The 25,578-nt window shown below is 44.4% G+C and overlaps 1 protein-coding gene across 4 annotated transcripts in view; it reads left to right on the plus strand.

Annotated features, from left to right (window-relative positions):
* Window positions 1–249: 249 nt before the first annotated feature.
* LOC105280294 (5-hydroxytryptamine receptor 1) overlaps window positions 250–25,578 on the plus strand; it is a 91,778-nt gene continuing 66,449 nt past the window's right edge. For 3 of the 4 annotated variants that reach the window (XM_026974489.1, XM_026974490.1, XM_020031988.2), the window contains exon 1: window positions 982–1,109. Coding sequence is in view for 1 of the 4 variants with exons in the window: in XM_026974495.1 (XP_026830296.1) it covers window positions 937–1,109 (173 nt within the window). In the remaining 3 variants the exon portion in view is untranslated. Of the gene's footprint in view, window positions 1,110–25,578 lie in introns of all 4 variants that reach the window. The other variant, XM_026974495.1, reaches the window with a different exon arrangement.

Here is a 25,578-nt window from a genome sequence, read left to right on the forward strand (position 1 = left end):
TCGCGCGGACGGGCCGCATCCGAAGGGAGGGAGAGAGGAAGGCGCGCATCCCGAATATCGAAAACGCACTCTGCGCGCGTAAAAGCGTAGGCGCGTACGTGCGTGAGAGCGGTATCTCTACGTAGGGCGTTACGATGAGCGTTGCGTCATACGTCAGCCGGTTTTCCGGATAGGGCAGTATAATTTGGCGGCGCGGCGCTTGCGCCGCGCAAGGCGGGTCCGGGTCAACGGCAAGAACCCAGTCTAGTCGCACGACGAACGTTCAGCTGGTTTGGTTGCGTTGCGTCGCGACGCTCCGCGGAGTCGCGAGTGCGCCCTACGTTTCCATTCTTTCTTTCTCTCTCGCGCGTCTCCTTCTCTTCCCCGCGCGCACTTGCCACCGGTTTCCCGGCTGAACGCGTTCATCATTCCACCCCCGACCAAGCGAGAACCCCCGCCACCCCCGTCGACAGAAAACTCGAAGCAACAGGACGCGATTGCGCCAAACGAGAGCTGAAAGTCCCCGTGCAATTTCGGTTGCACAAGCGGGAGCGACATGGGACTTTTGTCCGACAGGAAATTAACCGATCGCCGAGAGAGAACGCCGCGCGAGTAAATCGTACCGATTTCCGGGGAGAGAAGGGTGCGCGAGTACGACTATCGCAACAGAAAGTGCAAAAAGGCGCGAAAAACGGAAGAGGATCGCGCGTACTGAGACGATCCGCGATCGATCTTCGCCACGCGCGTGTCCGCGCGTTTGCGCGTGTGCGATCGATCGGTAATCGATCTCGATCGCGGTCGCTGCGTCAAGACGCGGAAGTTGTTTTTAATTCGTCACGAGAAGCTGAAGAGAGGATAAGAGAGCAAGCAAGCGGTCAAGGGAACGAGAAAAGGAGGAACAGGAGGAAGAATAGGAGCAAGTTGATGGACTCGATAGTGCTGTGAAACCATCCGGTGATGCGTAATCGAACAACTTCCCAAACGGAGGCTGCCGCTACTGTTACTACCCTCGGCGTCGTTCCCGCGGACGAGCTGGTACGGAGATCGTCGATCGATTTCTACGGGCGAAGGGGTGGCGAGCGCGGATCCCGGCTTCCTCGGCCTGCCGGGACAATCGCATGCTTAAGCCAGTAGGTGGATCGTCCTTTACCCTATCAATCTCTCTTTCTCGCTCTCTCTCTTTCTCCTCTTCCTCTCTTTCTACGCTTTCTACGCCTCTCTAATAGGAAACTCACACACCGCTGCAAAAAGGAAAAAGTAAAGACGCGAGGTGAACGGCGAAAAGGAAATTAGTTCGTATCGACCTCTCGTGAGTTCCGGTCTCCTCGAGTCGCGCCGGCCGCAGGTGTAGCCTCCCTGAGGGTACACTTCGCCTTGTCAACGCGTTCGATCGTTATCTCTTCAAATAGATTCGCCGCTGGGTCGAAGTTTATACGAATGCGAAATCGCCGGCCGAGACGATACTTACGGACGACTTTATTCCCTTTCGTGACGATAAAGTTGAACGTAAAGGCAGCCCGGATGTAAAGATGCGACATATACCTTTCGTCACAAAGATTTCACTCGAGTCTGACCGAGGATGCGTATAATCGTGCCACATTGTAATATTTATACCCGCATGCGACTACAGGGCCCGAGGTCAGAGACTGCTTGAACGCTCATTAAAGAACGTGGAAATAATTGATTAGAGCTTTTTTAAAAATTACTCTAGCGAGTAAGTTCCGTCGAGTCACGGAGTCAATAAAATGTTGCGCATACTCGCTATATCGAATAAACTTTTTAAACGAGTATGCGAGAGTTCAATGTATACAATCTTATCAACTTCAACCTAAAGGCCGATATATTTACTTGCGCGAGGAATATCCTGAAATTTCGATTTTCACTTTAATTTATCATTATAAAGTATTGCATTATAATTCTATTATATGCAATTATTTATAATTATAATAAATTCATATAAATAAAAAAATTAATAAATTCAGCATGTTCAGTATGTTTACTTTTACGTTCTTTTGCGCTGAAATTGTGATTGGGATCTGTCAGACCTCATCAGGTTAACGATGAATAAGTGACTCCTCCGAACCGATGGAGAATTAGGGCGTTGCATACACGCGCTACGAATGCACCGGAAAAGATACGAGTGAAATACGATACAACACGGGTAATTCAAACCCTTATCAAACTCGTCATAATAGTCGAGATACACGTATGTCCCAAATATTGTGATTACAGTGTATGTGTACTGCGCGACTCCAATACCTATGCAAATAATATAGAACGCAATTGCATTTGCGCGAGCAGCATTCATGAACGCGGTATCGTTCCTGATGATCTCTTTTTCTTCAATCCGCAAGGGGACGCAGTAGTCTTGCGCGGATCTTATTAGCCGCGCGAGCAAATAAATTATCGCGTTTGACGCATCGAGCGCGACCACATGTCGCGGTCGTCAGGGACGCGATTTCGCGATTTTTTTTTCGAATCTATTAAGTCGTTAAGCCAATTAGTTGAGATACCGTCTACAAATTAATAGAAACACGAAAGAAAGGAAACGAGAGAAAATGCACGGCGAGGTGTATTAAGGAAAATATCTCAAGTACTTCGGGCAGCGGGACGGCATTATCGCGCGGGTGCATTTATCAAATGCCGCGTGCATTCGCGCGAGTGATTTATTTCAAGAAAGGAATAGCAATTAGTCGTTTTTCCGTGCTCAGCGACAATCTCGTCGCTGCACGAAGGGCTTCGAAACAAATGGAAATATCATGGTAATATCATGGCACTATTAATTATCGTTACGTTGGGCAGTACATGCGCAGAGTATGTGCCACACGTCGCTCACTGCTAACTCATATTGCTGAGGCATTAATGCGAGCGCGCTTTTTTTTCTAAATGCACAGATTCTCGTATCGCTATTACTTCGTTGGTTATTTCGAGGCACGTCCGACGAGTAGTTGAAACAAAATTGTCCTAGAGCGGAGTTTCGCTGTATCTTCATTTTTTTTGTAAATAGCTTTTGCAAATAGTTGCAACGGCTTGAGAATTTAATTCTCGGAACGGCTAACATTCATGTAAAATTCATGACTAATAAATTACTTCTTGCCCTGTTTTGTCGGATAATCATTAAACTAGAAACTTTGATGAACAATTTACGCGGACGAACAATAGTGACGAGCGATTTCTGATCGGATACTCCACCGAGGTTACCGTGAATTATTCAGTCGCACCCGGAAGGAAACGCGACGGATAAAGCGGCGATTACGAGGGATAGAGAGGATGAGGGTCTCTTCTTTAGAAGATGAGATTAACGCTATTTTATGAACGATGAAAGATTAAGACAGCCGGGAGAACCGAGGGAAGCTAGCGTGATGTGATGCGGTCTGGTTTTCACGGTATTACTGCGCGATCGCGTTCCGCGACAAAGGTGAATGAAGCTTCAATTGTTACGTGCATGTGTGGGTGCGATCAGATTCTCTGATAACTCTCTTCTGACACGACTAAAACTTACACGAATCTACAAGGTTTCATCACACGAATGCAGTATCAGTCTGTCGCCGCGCGTGTGACGAAACTTTAAAAAATCTGCAGAAAACTCCCGAGAAACTGGAAACTTCTCGCTATCGATCTGCACGTTCGCCACATTGAGAGATCTTCGCGTTGAGAGACATGACTATCGTATAGCAAGAGCTGACGAAGTGTGCAACTCGACGTATAAAAACGTATAGGAAATACGGATTTCTAGATCCATCGGATCTCTGAAGAAACACCATAAGTTTATAAAAGATATCCTTAGCACAGATAATAGCAGGAATCAACCTTCGCGTAAAGCAGCGGTTAATGCTCATCACTGACTTGAGCACAAACTTTGCTCTTTGGAGGAAACGTGCCGCTCTATTCTCATCGGTGCGCAAAAACGATACGAAACTGCGCTGTTCACTACAAGAGAAAAACAAAGCCAAGTTCGGGATTGGTAATGTGGCTCGAATGATGAATGCGACTATATCCGGTCCACGTTGGACGTGCTCGGTACCATACTCGATGGCATATTTCCCAGACATTGTTCGGTATGTACTTTCAGTGAACCTCATATACCGACTAGCTTCTCCCAAGCGACGATAAGTCCCATTGGACCCGGCACCAACACCGTTTGCACATCCAAATGCCATCTTAACTGCCGGCTACCGCGTCGCATTTCGCGCATTTCCGCCTGCTTGCAGCATCACGGTCAACGGACAGATTCGCGCGCGCAGGATCTTCCATTCGCCATTGTTACATAGGTTCGTTGTGCCGTGTAAATTACTGAACGTATTTCAATGTTGCAACGCGCCAGCACAAAACGCTTGGCCATACATATCGTATCGTACGTGTAAAGATAGTGGAAAATATAATATCCCGCGAGAATGGAAGAGGAAATGGAAGACAGAGAAAAAGAGAGAGGAGAGAAGAGAAGAGAGAAAACGGAGACTATGATCCTACTAAAGTGCAAGATATACACAGTGCATTATAAATGGATAGCAGAATTGCGAAGCTTTATGAATGAACGTATAACGATATCTCGAATAGTGGATTTACACAGTGTTGCAAAGGGACGCGTAGCAATATCTCAAGTAATACGTCTGCCGAGCAAACAAGTAATCTTCCCGCGAACAATTTATTTTGCATTCGGGAGGGTAAATCGCGCGGACGGAGATACGCAAAGGGTTGAATTATAATTTTAATTTTATATCATCGTATTGCACACCTAGAATGATTACGTGCGCGCCCCGATAAAGCTGCAGCGCCGGGCGAGTTTAAAATAGCGTAGGTCATCGTATCGATAGACGTGTTATTGACAAGCGCATGGCCGACGATAGCGTAGGCAGGCGCGAATTGTCATTGCAACTGACAACTTTTATCGACGCGGGCGGATATAGACTGTGCTCAGGAAGAAATTGATAAATCGATAAACAATATCCAGCGCGAACGCGAGTACAGAAATGCAGCGTGACAGAGAGAGAAAGAGAGAGAAAGAAAGAAAAAGAGAGGTAGAGAAAGAGAGACAGAGACATTCTCACGGACTGTTCTCGTTCTTAATTATCTTCAGCTGATTGCTATTGCGTCTCTCGGAACGATGCTGCAGTTTGCTCAAGACGAATTGAGATCTAACGAAATTAGAGTCGCCGCCGTCGCGGCCAAACTCCAGCGAAGAACTATCTCTCCGGGGACCGTAGTATATATCCCATCCATCATCCCATCAGTATGGCCCATAAATTGAATATTAATACCAAATTTTACCCGCTGTTCCCTGTAGAAGAAACTGCGGCGACGGCTGCGGCTGCGCTGGTGGATAAAAGACACAATCTCGAGAAATTTCATTCTCTCCTGAGACCTGAGAGACCAAACAGATCTCCTAAAAGATACTCTACCTATGCGAACGCTAAAAAAAAGGAAAATGTACATATATATGTAAGAGCCATGTGCGCGTTTCATTTTTATATCGAGCTATAAAGTTCGCGTGGGTATATGCGCGTTTGCGCTCCTCCACGCGGAATGATGGGATATTAATATATGAGTATATACGCGCGATATTAATACGCCGATACTTCTTTTTTACGATACCAAAAACGCGGCGACGCAGCGAGGAGTATACTATTTTAATCGCGGAAGCCGATGAAACGGCTCTTCCATTCACGACGGGCGGGCATGAATTAAAAGCGCACTCTCGTTTTAAGAGTATATTAATAGCGCCAAGTATGTAACATCAATTGCGAAATCCATTCAGTGAATAGCTCGGACAATGCAACTGTATTATTATTATTGGATATACGATTATCTCACATGAGAGGACGGAATGTTTCAATATGACCGGACTTCTTTCTGGCGATCTGATAACACTGTAAATCCATGAGATTTTATCAATTACGATACAATCATCACATCACATTAATTATTTATATTGTCGTCAACACTAATAAACGCGCAGCTGTTGTGATAAGTTTTGTGAAATTTCTCAAAGTGATGCAAACGCGCAATCTAATATGCGCATCCTCCACATCGTTCTCGACGTCAGACAACTGTCATCGTCTCAAAGGCATTCTTTCGCCTCGTTTAAGCTCTCAGGCAAAAATGCACTAATGCAAGATTCAGTTTCAGGCACGCGACGTATTCGGCGCATCCCGGTGAATTCCGTTCGCGCGCGTTATTTCGTCCAGGAGGTCCATTTTGCCCTCGGGGCATACCATCGTTGACCGTTCGCCTCATCGGATATTAATGTATCGGTGCCGCACCACGCAAAATATCGATTTTTACGAAAAGGCAGCTTCGCCTTCTTTGCTGCGCTCACGACACAAGATAAAGCGGTTATATAGCCAGGCGATCTGCAATTTTATCGGCACATGGATGAATATATCGCTCGTCGCGAGTAAAAACACCGGTCTTCGTCAGCTAGAAATATTGCAGTATTTGCATAACGGTGCAATGGCGCGTTATTATTTCCTTTTTTTTCCCTCGTGATATAACACAACAGGGTGGCCGCACCGCGTGAGTTTTCGGCGCATCTTTGTCAACGATATAGATTAAACCATCGACACCGCTCGGCAAGCGCGAGGGTATTCGAAGAATAAAAAAATATTCCCTTCAACCGGTAGTCGGCAGCCTGAACGTGACACGAACCGCCATACGGGGCTGCAATTTTTATCGGATAGAGGCGCGGCAGATGGAATTCGTGAGAGGAGGCTGGTGCATGAATATATTATTGAATGCACGCACGAGGAACTCGAGGAGAATACGCAACGCTTTATATATATCCGAGGAAAAGGGAAAATACGATGGTTGGTGATGATTTTATGTCGCGAAGGAATTTACTTGTTCGCGTTCACTTTTATAATAAATTGAAAACAATGTCGCTCGTCTCGTGTTTAGTAAAACTGCAAAATGCATCATTAAAATGCACTGCTTATTTATATATTGAAACATTATATTTTGATTCGCTGTTACATGATATTTCTTCGCCTTCATGTCCAAGCACAGTCCATCAATCTACTATGAATATGAATGTGATGCGTGCGAAAGACCTTCACCTTCGAGATGAATAATGCTCTGTGAACGGGCATATTAATTCGTTTCCCCCTAACGATTTTGCTCTCGATCTCGTTCGTCCATTCACACACTCGTGTCCGAGCGACGTTCGAGCGTATTACTTCAGAGCCGCGAGAGGAAAAAGGAGCTCTTAACTGCGCCATTACGACGAGCTAAGCCCCGGGTAAATTTTAATAAAATTTTATACACGACCAACCCTCTTGCTGGACTAGCAAAAAGATATAAAAATCAGTATAGGGATTACTTTTGATGAAACGTTAACGTTAAGTAGTGTTGAGAGAAAGAGAAACAAGGAGAGACTTGCAATGTTTCTTCCATGTTAATGCTAACTCTGGCATTTAATAAGACGAGCCAAGTTCCATAAATATAAAGTTTTCTCCGTCACAGGAATACGTAAGTCAAGTTTGCGATATATTTTTGCATATTTGCATTAATTGATCACCTCAACATTGATCGAGTTAGCCTATCAAAACCGGTAGCTCTTCGGAAACTACGACTCATTTGCATGAAGCGCTTTACATCCGTACCTGCCAATTCAACAGTCACGGTGACAGCACGAACGATTTTTCACGGAAAAACTTTTCGCTTTTATGGGTTATACATTCGATTTATCTAGTTGCAAGTCATATACGCGTTTGATATTTGCTCGCGACACCAAATTTCAAACTCTAGCTCTATGTAAACTGAATAACGAAATTTCCTATCGCCATTTGCTTGATGTATCAAATAGATCCTCCATTGATCTCAAGTGTTTCCATCAAAATTTCGCTGTGCTGGAACGAATCGGATTCGTCGTTGATTCCGTCATTAAACTTTGACGCTGTAAAAGGTGCGACACCCCGGCAAATGCACACACGAAACGGGAAAAAAGCTTTTTGATGTCCCGATAGATTCCCGCCGATTTTTATGTACACGCCGAGGTACACGTGGCAAACACATTCGGTATTTGCCAAGTAAATATTAAACCGGTATCCGATGCTCGCGACGAGCGTTTTTTGCCATTTAATCTTTCCGACGTGGAAACTATCGCAATTTGTTCGGAGTTTAATATCTAATCGGCCTTGCGCGTTCACGCGCGAGGGAAAAAAGGAAAAAGTGAAGCTAACGCAGGAAGTTACTCTCATCCTCGAGCGGGCAGATGGAGAAGCGACTCGATTTCTTTAAGTGAGCTTTTTTGTAGGTAATTCCTTTCGCGCTCTCCTCTCTATTAAACGTAATGCAGAGGCAATTCGCGGCGGTCATTTCCGCCGAGAGTCGATCGGCTTATGAAAGAGCAATGGCCGTTAATCCGGCCGCCCGACGCGCGGCGGCAATTTTGTCGGAAGAAGGTTGGACAGGAGCTTTAATCTGTTTGTCAGAGAATTGATTTGCAGCGTCCTCGATAGCGCGCGCGCTTACCACGTGTTACCGCTCTAAATTACTGTTCAACATGTATCCCTACGTGTCGCTTTTGCTCGCGCGGTATTCCGGAGCTTCAATCGAGGAAATCAATCAAGTGATCGCGCGGTCGTGATCCCGCGTATTACGCAATACCACGTTACGTCTTCGACGCGAGCGGAAAGGAACGATTCTCTTCAATGACGGCGTTCTCTTAATCTCGAGAGCACTCGTCGAGACGTGCTCGACTGCAGGCGGTTCAAAACATCGCGCGGCACCGATCGTTCTTTCCTTGCATTCTTGGCGTTCTCTTGGCATCTCTTCAACCGCCTGATTAATTAGATTGGACGGTTGACCTTTTGGAGAAAAGGCACTTCAGCGTTCCGAGATTAATTAAACGTGGAATAGGGGCAAACGAATTGGACCGATCGCTCTGCGAAAATACTGGCTCGATCGCGCGATCTGAAGTCGTCGCGAGAGTAGATTACCGTTTCTTAACGTTCCACCGAGTGCAACACAAAAGTGCGAACACAGTTAATTAATCATTGCTAAGAATTAATCGACGCTCAATTTGAAATAAGCGTCATTGGTCGAAGAACACCTTCCAGTCCTTCAGAATTCTATGTCGGCTTAAAATGACATCATCTCAAGTTACGGATCGGCATGCGGTCGTAACGGATCATCGCTGATAGAGCGATCTCGAAACCTCGTAATGTGACGGCCATCTATCTCCCGCGTACGCGCGCGTCTCGATAACTGGATAATGAATGACATAATTGATTTTCGGAGTCACGCGATTGAAGGCATACGCTGTGGCGATCCTTACAGCGCGCGATCGATGCATTCCGAGGATGTGGAGGATACGCAAACGTAGGTATATTGCACCGGCAACGGCTCGCCTTAGGGCCGAGACATTAATTAATGTCGGCCACGCGTCTCTGTAACCCTAATCCCGGATTAAGTAATCCACGGATTACGCGATACGTGCCTCGTGTCATGACGTCGCCGAAATTTACTCCGAGGAAATTCAGTCGGACGAGGAAGCGCGGAAAGACACGTGGGATGTCGTAATCCGAACGCGTTCTCGGCCGCGCGAACAATTATATTTCACGAGTACGAAAAGCCGATTAATTCCGGCGCAGAGGTGGAATTAGCGACGCTTAAGCTTAATAAAGTAACGATGTATTTCGCCCGCTCGGTATATCGAATACCTCGCGACGCAGTGTCGTTCCTGCTCGTCGACTTCGTTCAGGAGCGCTGACACGTTGTGCGATACGCGAACTTTGCTCGCGCAACAAAGAAGACGCTCTATGATCGAGAGGTCCCGCGACGATGATGCAAATACGCCGGAAATTATAGCGTTACGTCGCAACTGTGCAGCTTCGTTGTAATTTTCCCACGTCGGATGTCACGCGAGAGAATCTGATAGGATTGATCCGACCACCGGGACCGGATGCAGCAGCATTTGCGAATGCAGCGCGGAGCAGTGCGTTTCGCACGAAAGACGAGCTTTTAACGACGTTACGCCGAATCCATTGGTAATTCAATTTGTCCCCGTCTACCCTCACCCTCCCCTCGAAACCTAGATGACACGTGTGGGTCGATACCATAAGCACGCCGTCGACGGTAATACGGGAACGGCGTCGTGTAATCCACGTGGAGGACTTTATGCACGCGCGAATTCTCGTGCGCGCTCGGGAGAGCGCTAAATGCATTTGCCGCATGAGTCAGATCGATCTCTCGTTGAATTGTTATCGCGTGCGTGCCGGGGATTCGCGATCGCGTTTGCAGCTTCGTCAAACGGCTGCTCCTTGCAATTTCCGCAGATTTTTATCTACGCGCTGCGCGCGCCATGATTCCTCGCGGATTCGAGGTAAAGATTTATCTCCCAAAGAACTCTCTTCTCTCGCGGAGCACGCCTTCGAGAAGTATATACAAGTACACTCGAGCAAAGATTTATACACTGCAGAAAATAACGTCGGGATTCTAATAATATCGGAACGGTATGAATCGACTTAGTCGTGACGTAAATTATACTTTAGCGGTATTTGATTTGAAATTTCATTACGGGGATGTATAATCTGGAATTTAACAACCTGGGACTCGGGATTTATTAAAATAATTTACACAATGATTCCAGCCGCGGAGCCGGGAGCTGCGTGCGCGCGCCGGAAGCAAAATGAAAAGTTACTTTCCAACTGCGCCGTTTATTCTCGTTCGTGTATCTTGCATCCATTTCTCGTCATGTCCTACGAGCTCCACTCTACAAACTTACGATCACTCAAAGTCTCGTTACATCGTACTATTTGGCTACATCGCCGTTGCCCGCGGCATTGCACTCGTCTCGCTTGACGTTTCAAACAACAGGTTGTACAACGAATTTAGAATTCATAACACCAATCTTTTATCCGTATCGCGTATCCTTCAACTTCGCCAATGGCAATGTCTACTTTGATTTTCATTACCGCAACATTGTAGACTCGAGATCGTTGTATCCCCATATAAAGACGCACACACGCGTTTTATTCGTATGACAAATCGAACGAACGTTGCGAGATTGGACTACGGATTTGAAATGAAATGTGGAGTGCTAATTACGTGAAATTACTCGAAATGACACCTGCCTCGCTGTTACATTGAACGATTCGTTGAAACCGCGATACAAATCACTTTTGCTATTGAAAGTGGCCGATAAGCGCCCGTCGACTCTGCGGAATATGCCTATTCAGTCAGAACGACAGTCGTTGACTGACAAACGAGCATTAACGATTAAATCGTGATCGAGAGATGCGGATAGCCCGATTAAAGAGTGACGATTGAAATCTCACCATGCAAATTATCGAAGCATAATAAGCCATAAGTGTCGGAGCAGGATCAGTCGAATGGCCTGATGTATTAATTTCCTTATGCGCATTTTTAGATGAACGTGTTTGCTGTCGATTGTGCGATCGACGATACGAGCTTGGCACACAGCTCGGAATAATGTGATTAGAATAGATTATTCATAGATTAATGAAGCTCGCCGGATACAGATGCAGGATGAATGTTTGCAATATTATCGTTGTCACATGATATGTATAATCAATATACATGTTAATAATTAACAAATGTTAATCGTTGCATAAATAGGTGTGCGCCACGTCCAAAAGTGGTTAACAGCGAATGACAATCAGCGACAGGGCGATTAAGCCCCAAGAAAAACAGAGACATTGTTACATGAAATTATATAGAATTCTTTATACGCTTTTAAATTATTCGTCATTCCAGTTGCGAATTACGATTAAATTATACGGCGCACGTAACCGCGGTAAACCGCGTTAGCGTATATAATTTATAATTATTATCGCGCGCAGTGTATATTAAGTGTAATGTCCTACGCGGTTATTCCCAAACTCCGAACAGCGTAATTGCGTACCGCAGTATTATGACAGATTTATCGGAGCAATGCGAGTGGAAAACTCCGCTCGCGTATTTGCATTCATAATATTGGGGTACATATTTGGGGCCGTTTTCGCTCCGGCGTTCGCAGTAAAACGGGCGAGCTCGGATATAAGCGCTTAATCCGTAATGTTGATTAGCGTGATTACAACTAATACGTATCGGACGTATTATATTGCCGAACCGAAAAATACATTATCTCCGATATTGCCTGGTTCAGGTCGTTCGTAGCGTTCAAAATACAGCTTGTTCCCGGAACGTAATGCGAGAAGAATCGAAAATGCACCCTCCTTTAACAGCAACGGCAGCGCTAAAGCGCTAATTGCTTCTCGAATGTACTGTGCATTTTTGTCGATACTACCAACATCGGGCTGAATTATCAGCGGGGTTTCTCGAGCCGCATACTTTTAATTGACCACTAAATTGCAACACCCGCGCAGTTAAACGGATATCTGCGGGCGATCATTAAAGAGAATAATGGCACAACAGTGGGCAGCAGCTCGGTAGAAATAAAGCGCCATGTAAGTATCAGCAACGAAAGTGCACCGTGCACAATTTGAAAGAAAAAAAGAAAAAAAGACGCGGAGCGTCCGAGAAAAAATACTGAAAAGCTCTCACGAGATCACGGCGATATTTCGTGCTGCCGTGAGTTAAGTAAAGCCGAGAAGCTATGGAGAAGAATCATTAGACCGGGGATGCGGCAGTGTATCGGGTTGAAAGTTATTAAATCGGTGCCATGCCTGAAAGGACTTAGAGTTTATCTTAGAAAATCCCATTATCGATCGCGTCGTGGTCGGTCCGTGTCGTATGTATATGATACTAACGAAGGCGAAAGGAAACTGAGCAAGACACGTCACGCGGTTCAGAGACACTTTTGTAAAAAAAAGGGCAGGCGCTTCCGATAGCGTTTACTCGCTATTTGCGCCGTTTCATTACCTCGACTATATCTAAGGAGAGAAAAGGCAGAGAAGGAACAAGAGGAGGAAGAGAGAGAAGGAAACGTCTGACCGAGTTCCGTCCATTATTAGGATCGATAGTGCATTAGGAACGTCGCCTGAATTTCACTGATGGTTGACGACGACGCGACAGTCGTTCCTATAATGTGACCGCGCCGAAATGTCACGACGATAACGACCGATCAGAGGAGGCCCGATATCTGATGGAAGAGTGAACACTCCAACAAAGAAAAAAATTCCTCGAGTTTAATTAACGACCCTCCTTCGGCTCTTTGCCGTTGCGCGCCACGCGGAAATGGCGTCGATCCTTTATTATTTCACCTTTCGTGAATTCAATTAACGTAATTAGTCAGAACGACCGTGATTTAACAACGTCCCGATGTTCCTGATCTTGACGGCCACGTTCACACGTTAAAAAAAAAGATACAAAGTATCGATCATTTCATCAGTTATAGGCGCAATTGGACGAGCCTTCCACACAGAGAGGGACATTTTTATTTTTGGGAAAATCGCTTGTCAATACTTTATCGAGATTAAAGTCGGATATTCTAGAACACCTCGTATAAAAAATGAAATATTATTTCTAGAAACATATCACGGTGAAAGAGATTGCGAGGGTCGTCCCTCCGATTGAGAATTTTTATCGATCTGCGCGTATAAAAAAATACAATGTTTTATAGCGCTCAGAAATTATAATGGAGAATGTAATAAAAATTTCAAGTTTCGTGAGTGACCATCCAAGACACGTTGGCAGTTTATCGTATTTTCTGTGACTGTCTCCAGAGACTTGAAATGCTATTACGCGATGCCTCAGATAGGATTTCGAGCACATGATTCGAATCATACACATTGATTTGATTTACAAAGCTCTGATACAAGTACAATAAATCTCCATTTGCCGGAAACATTTATATGCCCCGGTCAGCGACATTATCGCATTACATTTTCCACACTGCGCACAAAAAAAAGAAATAATTGGAAACATGAAGGATAACGTAAACGATATGTATGTATATGTACTTGCGTAATATTAGGTTGTTCATTAAGTTCTGCGGTTTTTTTGCTCTAAATTAAAACATAAATCTATTGTACTTACACATTTATTCAATCTAGAATGTATTGTCCATCTTGATCGACCACCTTCTGCCAACGTTCTGGAAGAGACATAATGCCGCGTTTGTAGAAGTCGCGCGACTTCTGCGCGAAAAAGTCCTCCAAGTACGTTTGAATATCGTCCACTGAATTAAAGCGCTGTCCGTCGAGATTGTTTTGGAGTGACCGGAACAGATGGTAATCCGACGGCGCAAGGTCTGGGGAGTACGGTGGGTGCTGCATGACTTCCCAGCCAAAGCACTTAAACTTCTTTTTGGTCACCAAAGCAGTGTGTGGTTTGACGTTGTCGTGGTGGAAGACAACGCCCTTCCTGTTCGCCAATTCCGGCCGCTTCTCCGCCACTGCCTGCTTCAATTTTTCTAACTGAGCGCAATACTTCTCGGCGTCGATGGTCTGACCGCGCGGAAGCAGCTCGAAGTACAGGACGCCTCGCCAATCCCACCACACACTCAGCATCACTTTCTTCGGATGCAAATCCGCTTTGGTAACCGATTGTGACGACTCACCTGGACCGCACCATGACCGCTTGCGTCGAATGTTGTTATATACCACCCATTTTTCATCTCCCGTGACCACCCGTTTGAGAAAGGCCTCCAGCGAGTTCCATTTCAGCAGGGATTCACAGATCATGACGCGGTCCAAAATGTTCTTTTCAGTGAGCTCGTGAGGGACCCAAACATCTGCTTTTTTCGACATCCCAAGCCGTTTTAATCGCTGCGCAACCGTTGTATGGGCGATGTCGAAGCGCTCCGCGATCTCCCGCGTCGTTAGGTGTCGGTCTGCTTTGATTGCGGCCACGATTTGGTCGTCGTCAGTGGTGGATGGACGACCGGAGCGAGCAGCATCGGAGACGTTCACATCTCCGGAACGAAAACGCGCAAACCAACGCTGACAAGTGTCAGCGCTTATGGCCGAGTCCCCGTACACGCCACATATCTCACGTTGTGCGTCTGTCGCTTTTACTCCTTTGCGGAAGAAAAATAGCAAAATGTGCCGAAAATGCACCTTTTGATCCTCCATTTTCAATGAATAGCGCGTACACACAACACGTCAAAACACAACAAAGACTCTGGCGAAATGTCAAGCGTTGTCTAACCTGTCACGGAGTATGCGGCAATCCGCGGTTCAGGCGATGTATGCTATCTTTTTCAATGGACAAACGCTATCTATCGAGAAAACCGCAGAACTTAATGAACAACCTAATATAATAATAAGACTGATCTCGAAACACATGAATTTCCACGTTAATTTATTCAGCGCCCGCAAATCTCGCAAAGCGTATCAAGCAGCCGCGTAATCCACTCTCTGACGTAAGCCGAAATTATTCGCTCGGAGGCGAGATGCGACGATAAAATCGAGTGAATTCTCAGTTTCGTCAGGCAGCGTAGAAAACTCGCTTAAGGAGAAACTTGCATTCCGCGCGTTTCCAGAGAGGAGCACGCAAGTACTACAATGACACTTGGAGGATCCAAAGTTGGACTTTTAAACTTCCCTCAGTCCGATATTCTCAGCGAACGCGCGCGTGAAATCTCGCGTTCGACGAACGGTCCCAGGAAACGTCTACGCATAACAAATAGAACGTGAAAGTGCCATGAATTTCGCTCGTTGCGGAGATGCGACATGCTTGTCGACGAAGCTTGGTCCGTCTCTTCTTCTCTCTCGACTATCTTGATCGATGAACTCGCATTTGCGCGATTAAATCCGTGATACACGACAGTAATGCGACAGAACTTCTTTATCCAAAATAGGGTTGTCCCCTTGAACGACTCGAGATGCGATTATTTGCGCGATCGTCCCTGTTAAAATACTCTGATGCGATAACTTGGAATTAAGAAGGCTTTACTATCTCTCTCTCTGATACCGTCGAGTAGAGTGCATAAATATACGGATATATGCTTAGTCGACTCGTGACGTTTAATCTATTTGTCGAAATAGCGAGTGTAGCAAAGTTAATTCCCTTAAACCGATAGGCGGTCGGACTTTGATGTATTACGACGGGGCGACGTCGCCGACTACTGATATTTTATGTATGAAGCGACGAAAGGAACGAAAGTGGAGGCGGGGGTCGCGAAAGCGCTCGATAATATTTGAATTTCCGTCGTGTACCATTAGAGCAGGTAGCGGCATACGACGATGATTTCGATTTTGCCGATTCGATAAGTATGAATTACTTTGCAGATGCTCCGTTTCTCGAGACTTTTCTTCCAATTAATGCCAAAGGTTACGCGCGCAGATGCTACCGACGTATTCACAATTTAGGAAAAAATCATACGTGACAGTGTTGGATCATGCAATGATTGACGTATCTCTGAGGATCTGTTATTTCTCCATGAGAGAAGATTCAATTTTATTTAGTATTCCACATATTATGTTGGAAAAAATTGTAATACCTTTACATGGACATGAAAACAGTTAACATTAAATTTTAAGTATAGAATTATGAGGAAAATGTTTATTATACAGATAGTAACGATAAACGGTTTTGGCTGAAATATTCTAGGGGAAATTGGATTTTCGTGCCAAAATGAGACCGTACTGAATTATGTATCCTTACTTTTAATAAACGTGCAGAAACGTTGTTCTTCAGAGAGGTAGTTCACTGAGTTTCCACTCTGAGAAATTTCTCTCTCTCTCTCCTCTCTCTCTCTCTCTCTCTCTTTATCGCTCTTACATATTTTAAATATTCCTCTAGTGCTCTGAGAGATACCTGGACACGGTGCAACATCAAACTCTCGCAGTGCTATAATTATTCTAATGAGCGCCTTTAATTAATTAAGGTTAACGAAGCTGATAGACAATGATTACTAGGCGCTGCCGTAATAAACGCGTGGTATTGGAATTTATAATCACCCACTCGAGAAAGAGAGACCTATCACGATAACCCATGATTTGATGAACCGTGATCTAATAATGAATTAACAAGGTAACGATAAAATTCATCACAAATTAAGTATAAACACCTTTTCTTCTCTCTTTCAATTAACAAAAAACAAAAAAAGTTATTTATTCATGTAAAAGTGTACATTAGTAAATTTAATTTATTTTTATTTTTGAACTTTACTTTAAAATATTCCACAGACAATCTCGTTGATATGCACATTCAAAAAATGTAGAAGGTTTATCTTCTAAAGAAGGTCGCATAAGTCTTAATACCCTTAAAAGTTTATAACGTAAATTTTCAAGGTACACTTAAAACTTTGGCGAGTCCTCTCAATGACAATGTAATAACATCATTTCCCGTCGCCCGATCTATCGTGCAAACCGAGATATTTAATTTGAAAACTCGAGCAGTATCAGGGAAGGAAAGAGAAACAGAGAATGAGGGAGAGAAGAAGTTTCGCGAGTGCTACGAGAGCTCGTTGCTGGATTTACCTCGTTATCGCTTTTGGATCGATAAATCTTTCAATTCCGTTCGTTCGTTCGTTTCCATAACTTCACAAATAGCATTCCCGAACTTTGTGGGGCAAAGAACAATCTTGGCGCGATGTTCGCCTCGCTGAATCCTCTCGTACGTATAACAAATGAATGAAACACGATAAACAACATACTCGGGATTTTTCGAGTACTTACATACGCAAGTATAATTTTCAGGATATCGCGTTATTACCTCTTTTTACGAAATATTTTTAGCGAATGTTTTTTACGCAAAGAGAGTAACTACTTTCGAATGCATTAAATTTCATCATGCTGGTACTCTCTGATATTAAAGGTGAACGATGCACGATTTATTCTGATTTCAAAAATGTATTTTGAAATATATCTTGCGTCGGTCTATTTGTGCTTTTTTAGCTGATACGTAGAGATCGTTTTCATAAAGAGGTATGCTCTTTCATTATTTTAATTAGTAATCTTGATAATGCATGCACGTATTGTAGCAAATCGCTTTCACATACAATATCTTCTCGGCAGAAGTCACATATTTTTTTACATAAAGCACCCTCGAATGAGAAGCTTTAATACTTTCGGTAAACATTTCACGCTGACGGAGTAACAGCACTCGTGGGAAGATCGAACAAGATATTGACAATCTCCCGGAATATCCGTAGCGTGAATAATAAATCGTTTCCTTACCGCCGGAAACAGCGATGTATCTCGAAACTCCACCTCATCACCGTTTCCGTCAAATGTGGGCGAATTTTTCGTTGCCAGAAAAGCACGAGCGCACGAAGAAGGGCCACGTCGCCGTTAAAGAGGTAATTTATAGCGGACACGTGCCAACTTTATGCCCACTTTTTGTTCGACAAATCGCAATTTAGTGCAACGATGATGCAGGGGTGTAATATTGTCTGTACGACCGAAAGCATTGCTGCTTTCCTAAGGAAACGCTATTTTTCTCGCGAGATTTGCGAGGTTGCGCTACTTGGCGAATCACACCCAGGAGGCGCATGCGAAACATTCCATCTCATTCCTTGTAAAAAATTGCAGACATTATCGCGCGAATAATTTCGACGGTTTCCGGTCGTAACGGACGTTCCGGCGCGTAACTTTAAGCCAACCTACGAAATTTGTTATCGGGGAAGATAGCTTTATTCGGAATACTCTTCACCTCCGGCGGGCTCGTTCACGTTTTTTGTACACACCTACATCTGCCGGGCTTTGTAACGTTATATTCGAAAGTGACCCGGCATTCCGTTTGATCTAATGAAACTTCATTCGAGTGCCGAAGCGACGAGGCGCATGGTTCTTGTGTCAAACAGTGTTCCGATCCTATCATATGAACGCCTGTTTGGCGTTGACACGAAAGACCATCTTGTCGATCATGGAAATGGCTATTAAATTCATATTTCATTTCTCAAATTACAGTTTCTCAAGTTACAAATTACAAATTACAGGGAAATTACAGTCGAGTTTATTCATCTTAACAGCAAGAAATCACACCAGATCGCGTAAATTTGTTTTCGCGCAAAATCCGCATGATGCGTTAAAACTTTGGCGCCTGGACGAAATATTTCGTTGCTTTAAATATCGTTCTTATATAAATGTATTCTAATATACTATGCAAATGATTATTACTACTGTTTCGTGTGTATCACTCTGAACGTACAGCGGAAGATATTGCTCCGGGGGGGAAAATCTCGCTATCTCCCTTGGTAATGGCAGGAAGGCTTAATAACACGTACAAATGCTGCAGCTGACAATGTAATCGAGCCAAGTCCGCCGTTGCTTCTTCGAGATGAGCAATACAACGAGACGGGAACAGGTGTATTTAGATTAGGTCATCAATTACGGCCGTGACGGGAATGGAAAGTAATGAAGACTTGAAGGGAGGAATCGGGACGAACGTCTGCCCATTCGTGGTTGGAAGTTCAATTACCGGGTGATATCCGAGAGAGAGGACGGAAGAGAACAAACACACCCTCACAGCGTACCAAATACCAAATATTGGAGGAGCGCGGTGGACACACACACAAGTCGATAGCCAGTCATTGAAGGCACAAACTGGCTGTTAAGACAACACAATAGTTAGCACGTATGCTTCGATGATCGCTCGGCTCAGTCATCTGATTTTTTTCATCTCGCCGAAATTTGCCTGTTGCTGCAAACTCGATACGGCGCTTCTCTCTCTCTCTCTCTCTTTCTCTGTCTGTCTCTCGTTCTTTTTTCTCCCTCGGCACACAGCGCTCAAATTAGGGCGGCCTATAACATTTCGCTCGGCAAGAGTCACGATAACTGACCAAGCAACCAGTAATCTCATCCGCTAATCAAATCAATCGCATGAAACTCGGCTCGGCTGCGTCTCGAATTAAACGTCCGCTCTTACAACCAATTAGGCGTAATACGTGCCGACCTAGAATTTAGAGTCTGACGTTTCTCCTTGACCAATTTCCGAGCTTGCGAGCCTCTCTCCGAGAGCGAGAACTCGGAGGCGCTATCGTTAGAGTTTTTGAGACCCGGCGAATTGAAAATAAAACTCGTCCCTCGTTGTGTTATTCAATATTCAGAAATGGCACGATAACATATTCCAACAATATGCAAGCCTCCGGCCGTTATTTAGCGACGTCATCCTGGCGTGTAACAAAAAACCATAAAACGCCACGGAGGTAAGGACGTTTGTCGTAAAAAGCTACGGCGCTCGCACGCGCTGACCGGTTTCCTAGTTTTATCCACGGGCCAAAGGATTGTGTATGCGTCGTCCGTTTTCCTGCTTTTCACGTTGTCACGACAGAGACATCGTAAGTGAAAACAGTCCTCTCACGGCGTCAGGTTCGCGCCGAAACTTTCATCCTTGACGCATGGCCTCATAAGAATAACCCATTTTTATCACGATCATAAATATTCATAGAGAAGGACAAAGAATAAGAGGCGGAAAGGAAACGCGCTGCTTCTTTCGAGCAACGGAAAGATTAAAATTTTCCGCGCGATAAATCCCCCCATCCCGCTTATGCACGATTGATATGCGAGACTTCATGACCTTCGTGGAAAAGGGACTTGTATAAATGGTCTGCGGCAGATCGTTTATCTCGAAAATAATAGCGGCGTAATCTATGCGCTTACGTACACACACGTACGTTATATTGCACGTATGTACGTGTACGCAGTTACTACACGTCGTTTGGAAGCTTTGAATAATGAGCTGAATTTATGAGTCTCGCGATATACAGTCAATCTTAACTCCAGTCACTGGCATAGCGCATAAACATGATCGCACGACTACTTTACTCGCTATCGAGTCGCGATGCGGCGGACGGTAATGATCTAGAAAATGCTCGTGAAGCTGGTATCAGAGGCAGATAGACGGGCGCACTCGACGGAGGATAGATTAAGATAGCGTAAAACCCGTGTTCGCTGAGGCAACACGCAGTGTAATTTGCAGCACAGATCGAAAGGTCAGACCAGCGGGATACGGGACACACACGTATGTACGTACAAGTGTGTCGAGCGGGTATCTCTTTGGCGAGTCGATCGCGTCTCGAAGATAGTGTCAAAGCAATTGCATGCTCGGGGAAATGCCGTGTTGCGACAAGGCCACTCGAATTTCGCGATTTCATTTAAATCCCACGGGACGAGAAACAATCACGATTCACTCCGGGGATGCAACATTGCTAGCGAGACTAACGTCGTTTCCAAACTTCGCTTGCAGAAGTGCTTCAACTTAAATCGGTACCATGCGCGTATTATCGTGCCAAGGCTTGCCGTGCTTATAGATGTAATGTGCATAATGGTGCATATCTCTCTCTCTCTCTCTCTCTCTCTCTCTCTCTCTCTCTTGCTCTCTCCAGTAATGGCATGCGGTACGTTCATAAGCCATTCCGTGAGGACAGACAACCGACAGATAGTTCGATGATGTGCACAGTACGTGCGTTGTCATCCGGAACTCGAGCGACGACGTCGAGGCGGAACCAAACGTGGCAAGTCAGTTGCCAAATATTACTTCTCGAGACGAGCGTGCCAAATTAATCGTAAGCGACCTGTCTGCGGTGACAATGACGACGGTACAATGCATTTATTTCCAAATTAGAAATAAGTCATTAATCACCGAGGTCGTATCCGACTTGGAACATTCCGTATAACAAAGGAACGTTTTCACTGCGAACAATATTCCTCGTGAATCCAGCAGTTTCTAAAGATCCATGATGCATTAAATCACTTCGTAACAGATAATTAATTTAGGTGATAATTCGATTGAAATTTTAATAACGATGCAAATATCGGATCGAATCATAAATAATTTATCCGTATTCAATATTACTTGAATTATCCATTCAATATTAATAAGATGAATTAATTACAGTGAATGCCGCAACGACTTTGAATTTAAGTAGAATAACGTTTGAATAACTAGCTCGCTGTTCTGAATGCTGCGTCGAAATGTATCGTCGAACACTCGACAAAACAATCCAACAAACGTACCGCAAGCGAAAGTATTTACGAGTAAACGTCTGCAAAGTTTGCGGCTTCTTCCATCGCAACCCGTTCGTTTATGCATCTTTATCTGCACTCAAGTTCCTCCCTTCGCTTCGTCTCATTCCGCATCTCGCGCCAAGTTCGGATGTCTTTCGAAGACATTGTCGGCAAGCGACTGTCTTTTGTACTACCAGAGCGTTTTCACGAGGATTCACGAGAAGTTTTCACCGGGACAGGCAAACTTCGAAACATTCTGTCCTCGACTTGCGCTTTGACCTATCATGAAGAGCCCTCGGCTAACGCAGGATCTCAGGCTTGTTAGACAAGACGAACGGTGACGTGAGCAATTTAAGTGGGATTATGCTCCGGCTTGCATTATGCAGATTCGCATTAGCTCGATACAAGCCTAATACAAACAACGCATCGCATTATTCGCACTCGGGCGCGATTTCGGAGATGAAAGTCCGTTTTAATTTAACCGCATGGTTAAATTGCGTTATCGCGTGAAACCGATAGTCTTTAAAGGACATTTCAGTGCATTAGGAAACGTCTACGAGTGTAACTATGGGACGACTAATGTACAGATAATAGCGATCCACTTAACTTGAAACTTGCTCGATTCGCTCTCCGTGGGGAGAGTCGTTGCGCAAGTGATTCTACGTTTCATCCCATGTCGTGCCGAAGACGCCGAGTAATTGGCTGCTTTTAACTCATTAGCTTCGGAATTACACACATGGCGACGAGACTGGCTTCAGCAGAACGTTTCATTGCGAGACTGCTCGATTCAGACGTCAAACAATCAACGTGAAGAACAATCGCACGGAAGCTTTATGCTGAAATCAGTAGAAATCCAAGAGGCAGCAAAATTTTCTCCACAGGAGCGATATTCTAATAAGAAAAAGAGCGAATAAATTACTGCTATAAAGCAGGATGAAGTTGGAGGAGTTGATGCCTCGGTAAAGAGCACCATGCGAAAAATAACGTGAAGCTTGGTGTATACTTTTAACGCAAGAACGTGAAAGATCAAAGCGCGATTACGCGGGCCGCGCGTGGCATTCGCCGCAGCTGCGCAAAGTCTCGCGCGATAGCGTTAGCGCAAGAATTTTTTTATTAAAGAAGCATTTTCTCTCAGGCGTGACCCCGAGCTAAGCCTCGATCGCAAAAAACTTGCCGTGGCAATTAAAATTCCAATTCGATTTTCTTGCTTCCGCCCATAGCTGTACAGACTTTAATAATCGAATCAATTCCGCTTTAACGATCCCCCGAGAGCAGATTCGCCGGAGACAAATTGAAATTCCAATAAAGAGTTACGCTCCCGCGCTAACACTTTTGTTCGCGTGGGTTAATAGAAGCGAGTGGGAAAAAAATGGATTATTCTCTGGGAGTTTTAGAGTATCGTGAAAGATTTGCTCCCGTCAAAAAAAAGACTAAAACAGACTTTGGCGAATATCGTTTGACTGCAGAATAGCGTTGCGAAACTCAGCGATACTTTACGCAGTGCATTCACGGTAACACATTTTTATGATTAAAAGCACGTTATGGATGATGACAGTGGAAAAGCTAAGCCGGAAGTGCTCCATGCTTCCGGCGAGACTCGTTTGAGATTTCGTCGTTAGCAATCAGGCATGAACTCGTTACGTTTATTCGCGATGATGAAAACGCGGTGATTAGCGTAAAGTACGGGGATGAATCATGTTTCCATAGCTGCGTAAATTGAACTCTCCGGAATTATAGCGATTTTCGCCGCACGGTAAAACGAAATCAAAGTGATTTCCATGTTGAAAAGATGCGTGTGCAACTTAAACATCCGACCGTTGCAACATTTCGTCCGCCGCGTACGTATCGCAAAGCAGCTGATTATGTTACCAAACGCAAATACGTGAACGCAATTACTGCGCACGATGATGACGACGACGACGACGACGACGACGACAGCAACGACAGCGATGGCGATGTGTACGTGTGTAATACTCCATATGGAAGGCATTACCATCAATTCCACGTGATGCAGGTAATGCGCAATGGATGGATGGGTTACTCTGCTCTCTGAACGGGGATGTGGGCTAATAGAGACGAACGCAATGTTCTTGCGTTAAATCTTAGTTACACGCTGCAGCCCAGGCGGAATCCAATCTGTTTTACTATTGCATTCCGCCCCGCTTCTCGCTCCGCGAGGAAATTAATTGGAACGATACGCGAAACGCAAATCGAAAAAGTTCAGTAGAGCGTGTGGGCGAGTTCGAAGAACGCGGCTTGCAGGGGAAAATGAATTTATTCATTTAATTGTATAGGGTAAAAAAAGAAGGCTAGAAGAGGACCGAATACCGGTTCGGTAAGCAGATTGAATAATGAAGGGCTCGTAAGTATAAAATAGCGCGCTGATGAGAACTCTCGCTAACGATGCGCTGTTGTGCGCGAAATTTCGCAGACTTTGAAACAACGTTAATAAACTTCGGGACTGTTACCAGTAAGCCGAGAAAGGTTGTCTTCATAAAAAAAAAGTTATGACAATCACCTGCGCAAAAACTTTCAACAGCACTGTTGGCCGTCCGTAAGGTACACTGCGATAGTCAAATACTATTTAGATTAGTGTTATTAAATTCCATCCCTCTTTATAAAATGGGTAAACGCAGGTAAATGTAAAAAGCGCGCGGTGTCCGTTACGAAAGAACGGCGAAATTGTTTGTCAGCGTAGCGCGAGATTAGCGCCACGTGGTCGGCGGAATATTAAACAAAGGCTGTAAAGTGATATTTTTCCGGAAGTCTCTCGCATGTTGCTCCAGGCTTGTCGAAATTAAGTTATACAAGATTATTCGGCTTTACGACCTCATACAAGAAAATGATAACATAAAATGGTGCTTGTAAAAGTTCATAAGATCACAAATAGAAGAAGAGTTACGAGTTGCTCAACGGAAACACCATCTTTTAAAAAACTTCGTCCCAAATATTAAAAGAGTTTGCAGAGTCGTTTAGAGTTAATGAATCAACAGCATCTCGCCATTTTAAAGCAATGGAAAAGAAGGAAAGAAGATGACTTTATCATACGAACTTTTGCACTTAATATATCAAGACTCATGATGATAAAAATAATCGTGGATTTTTCAAAAATGAGAAATAAAATATTTTATAAGAAATTTGTACGATATAATTATGATCTTTAATAGAGGTTAACTCTAAGAACGCATGACTAAAACTACGATTCGCAATTTGCACGAGTGCAATCGAGCAGAATTAAAGGAGCTCGAGTACGCTCGAGGTGATACACACACGCGCTTAACTTAACATCTCACAGGAATCTCCTGGAATTTATACCGTCTGTAAAAATTGTCGTCGTGCTCTTTAGGGGAATGTATGAATAAAACTTAAAGTGCACCATTACGAACGACGATGGCACGCTAAACGGAAGGCGCTTTTAATGTGTTTTATATGACGGATGTTAATTTTAGCGGCACGCGCACAAGAAGGCCAGTTTTCCACTCTGAGATTACTGACCATTCTGCACTTTATGCCTGGAAAAGCTATATCGGTAATCCCAAGTACCGGTTACTGCGATACTCCTTAGCACTCCTTTGTGAAATTATCGATTGAGGTAACGAGCTCAAAAAATAGCGAGTTTAATATAATTATAAAAATTGTTTAAGTGATAAAAGTGAATTACAAGGGAATAATCGTTTATTATCCACCTTCATCTCCGCATTTTATTTCTTCACGCTATACCTCTAGGAAACGGGACTCCACTCGTTTTATAGTGAAGAGAGAACGTCTGTGAAAAGTAGAGGCAATTTAAGGCCTCGCATCA

The sequence above is a fragment of the Ooceraea biroi genome, chromosome 1 (assembly GCF_003672135.1).
Source record: "Ooceraea biroi isolate clonal line C1 chromosome 1, Obir_v5.4, whole genome shotgun sequence".
Lineage (NCBI taxonomy): Eukaryota > Metazoa > Arthropoda > Insecta > Hymenoptera > Formicidae > Ooceraea > Ooceraea biroi.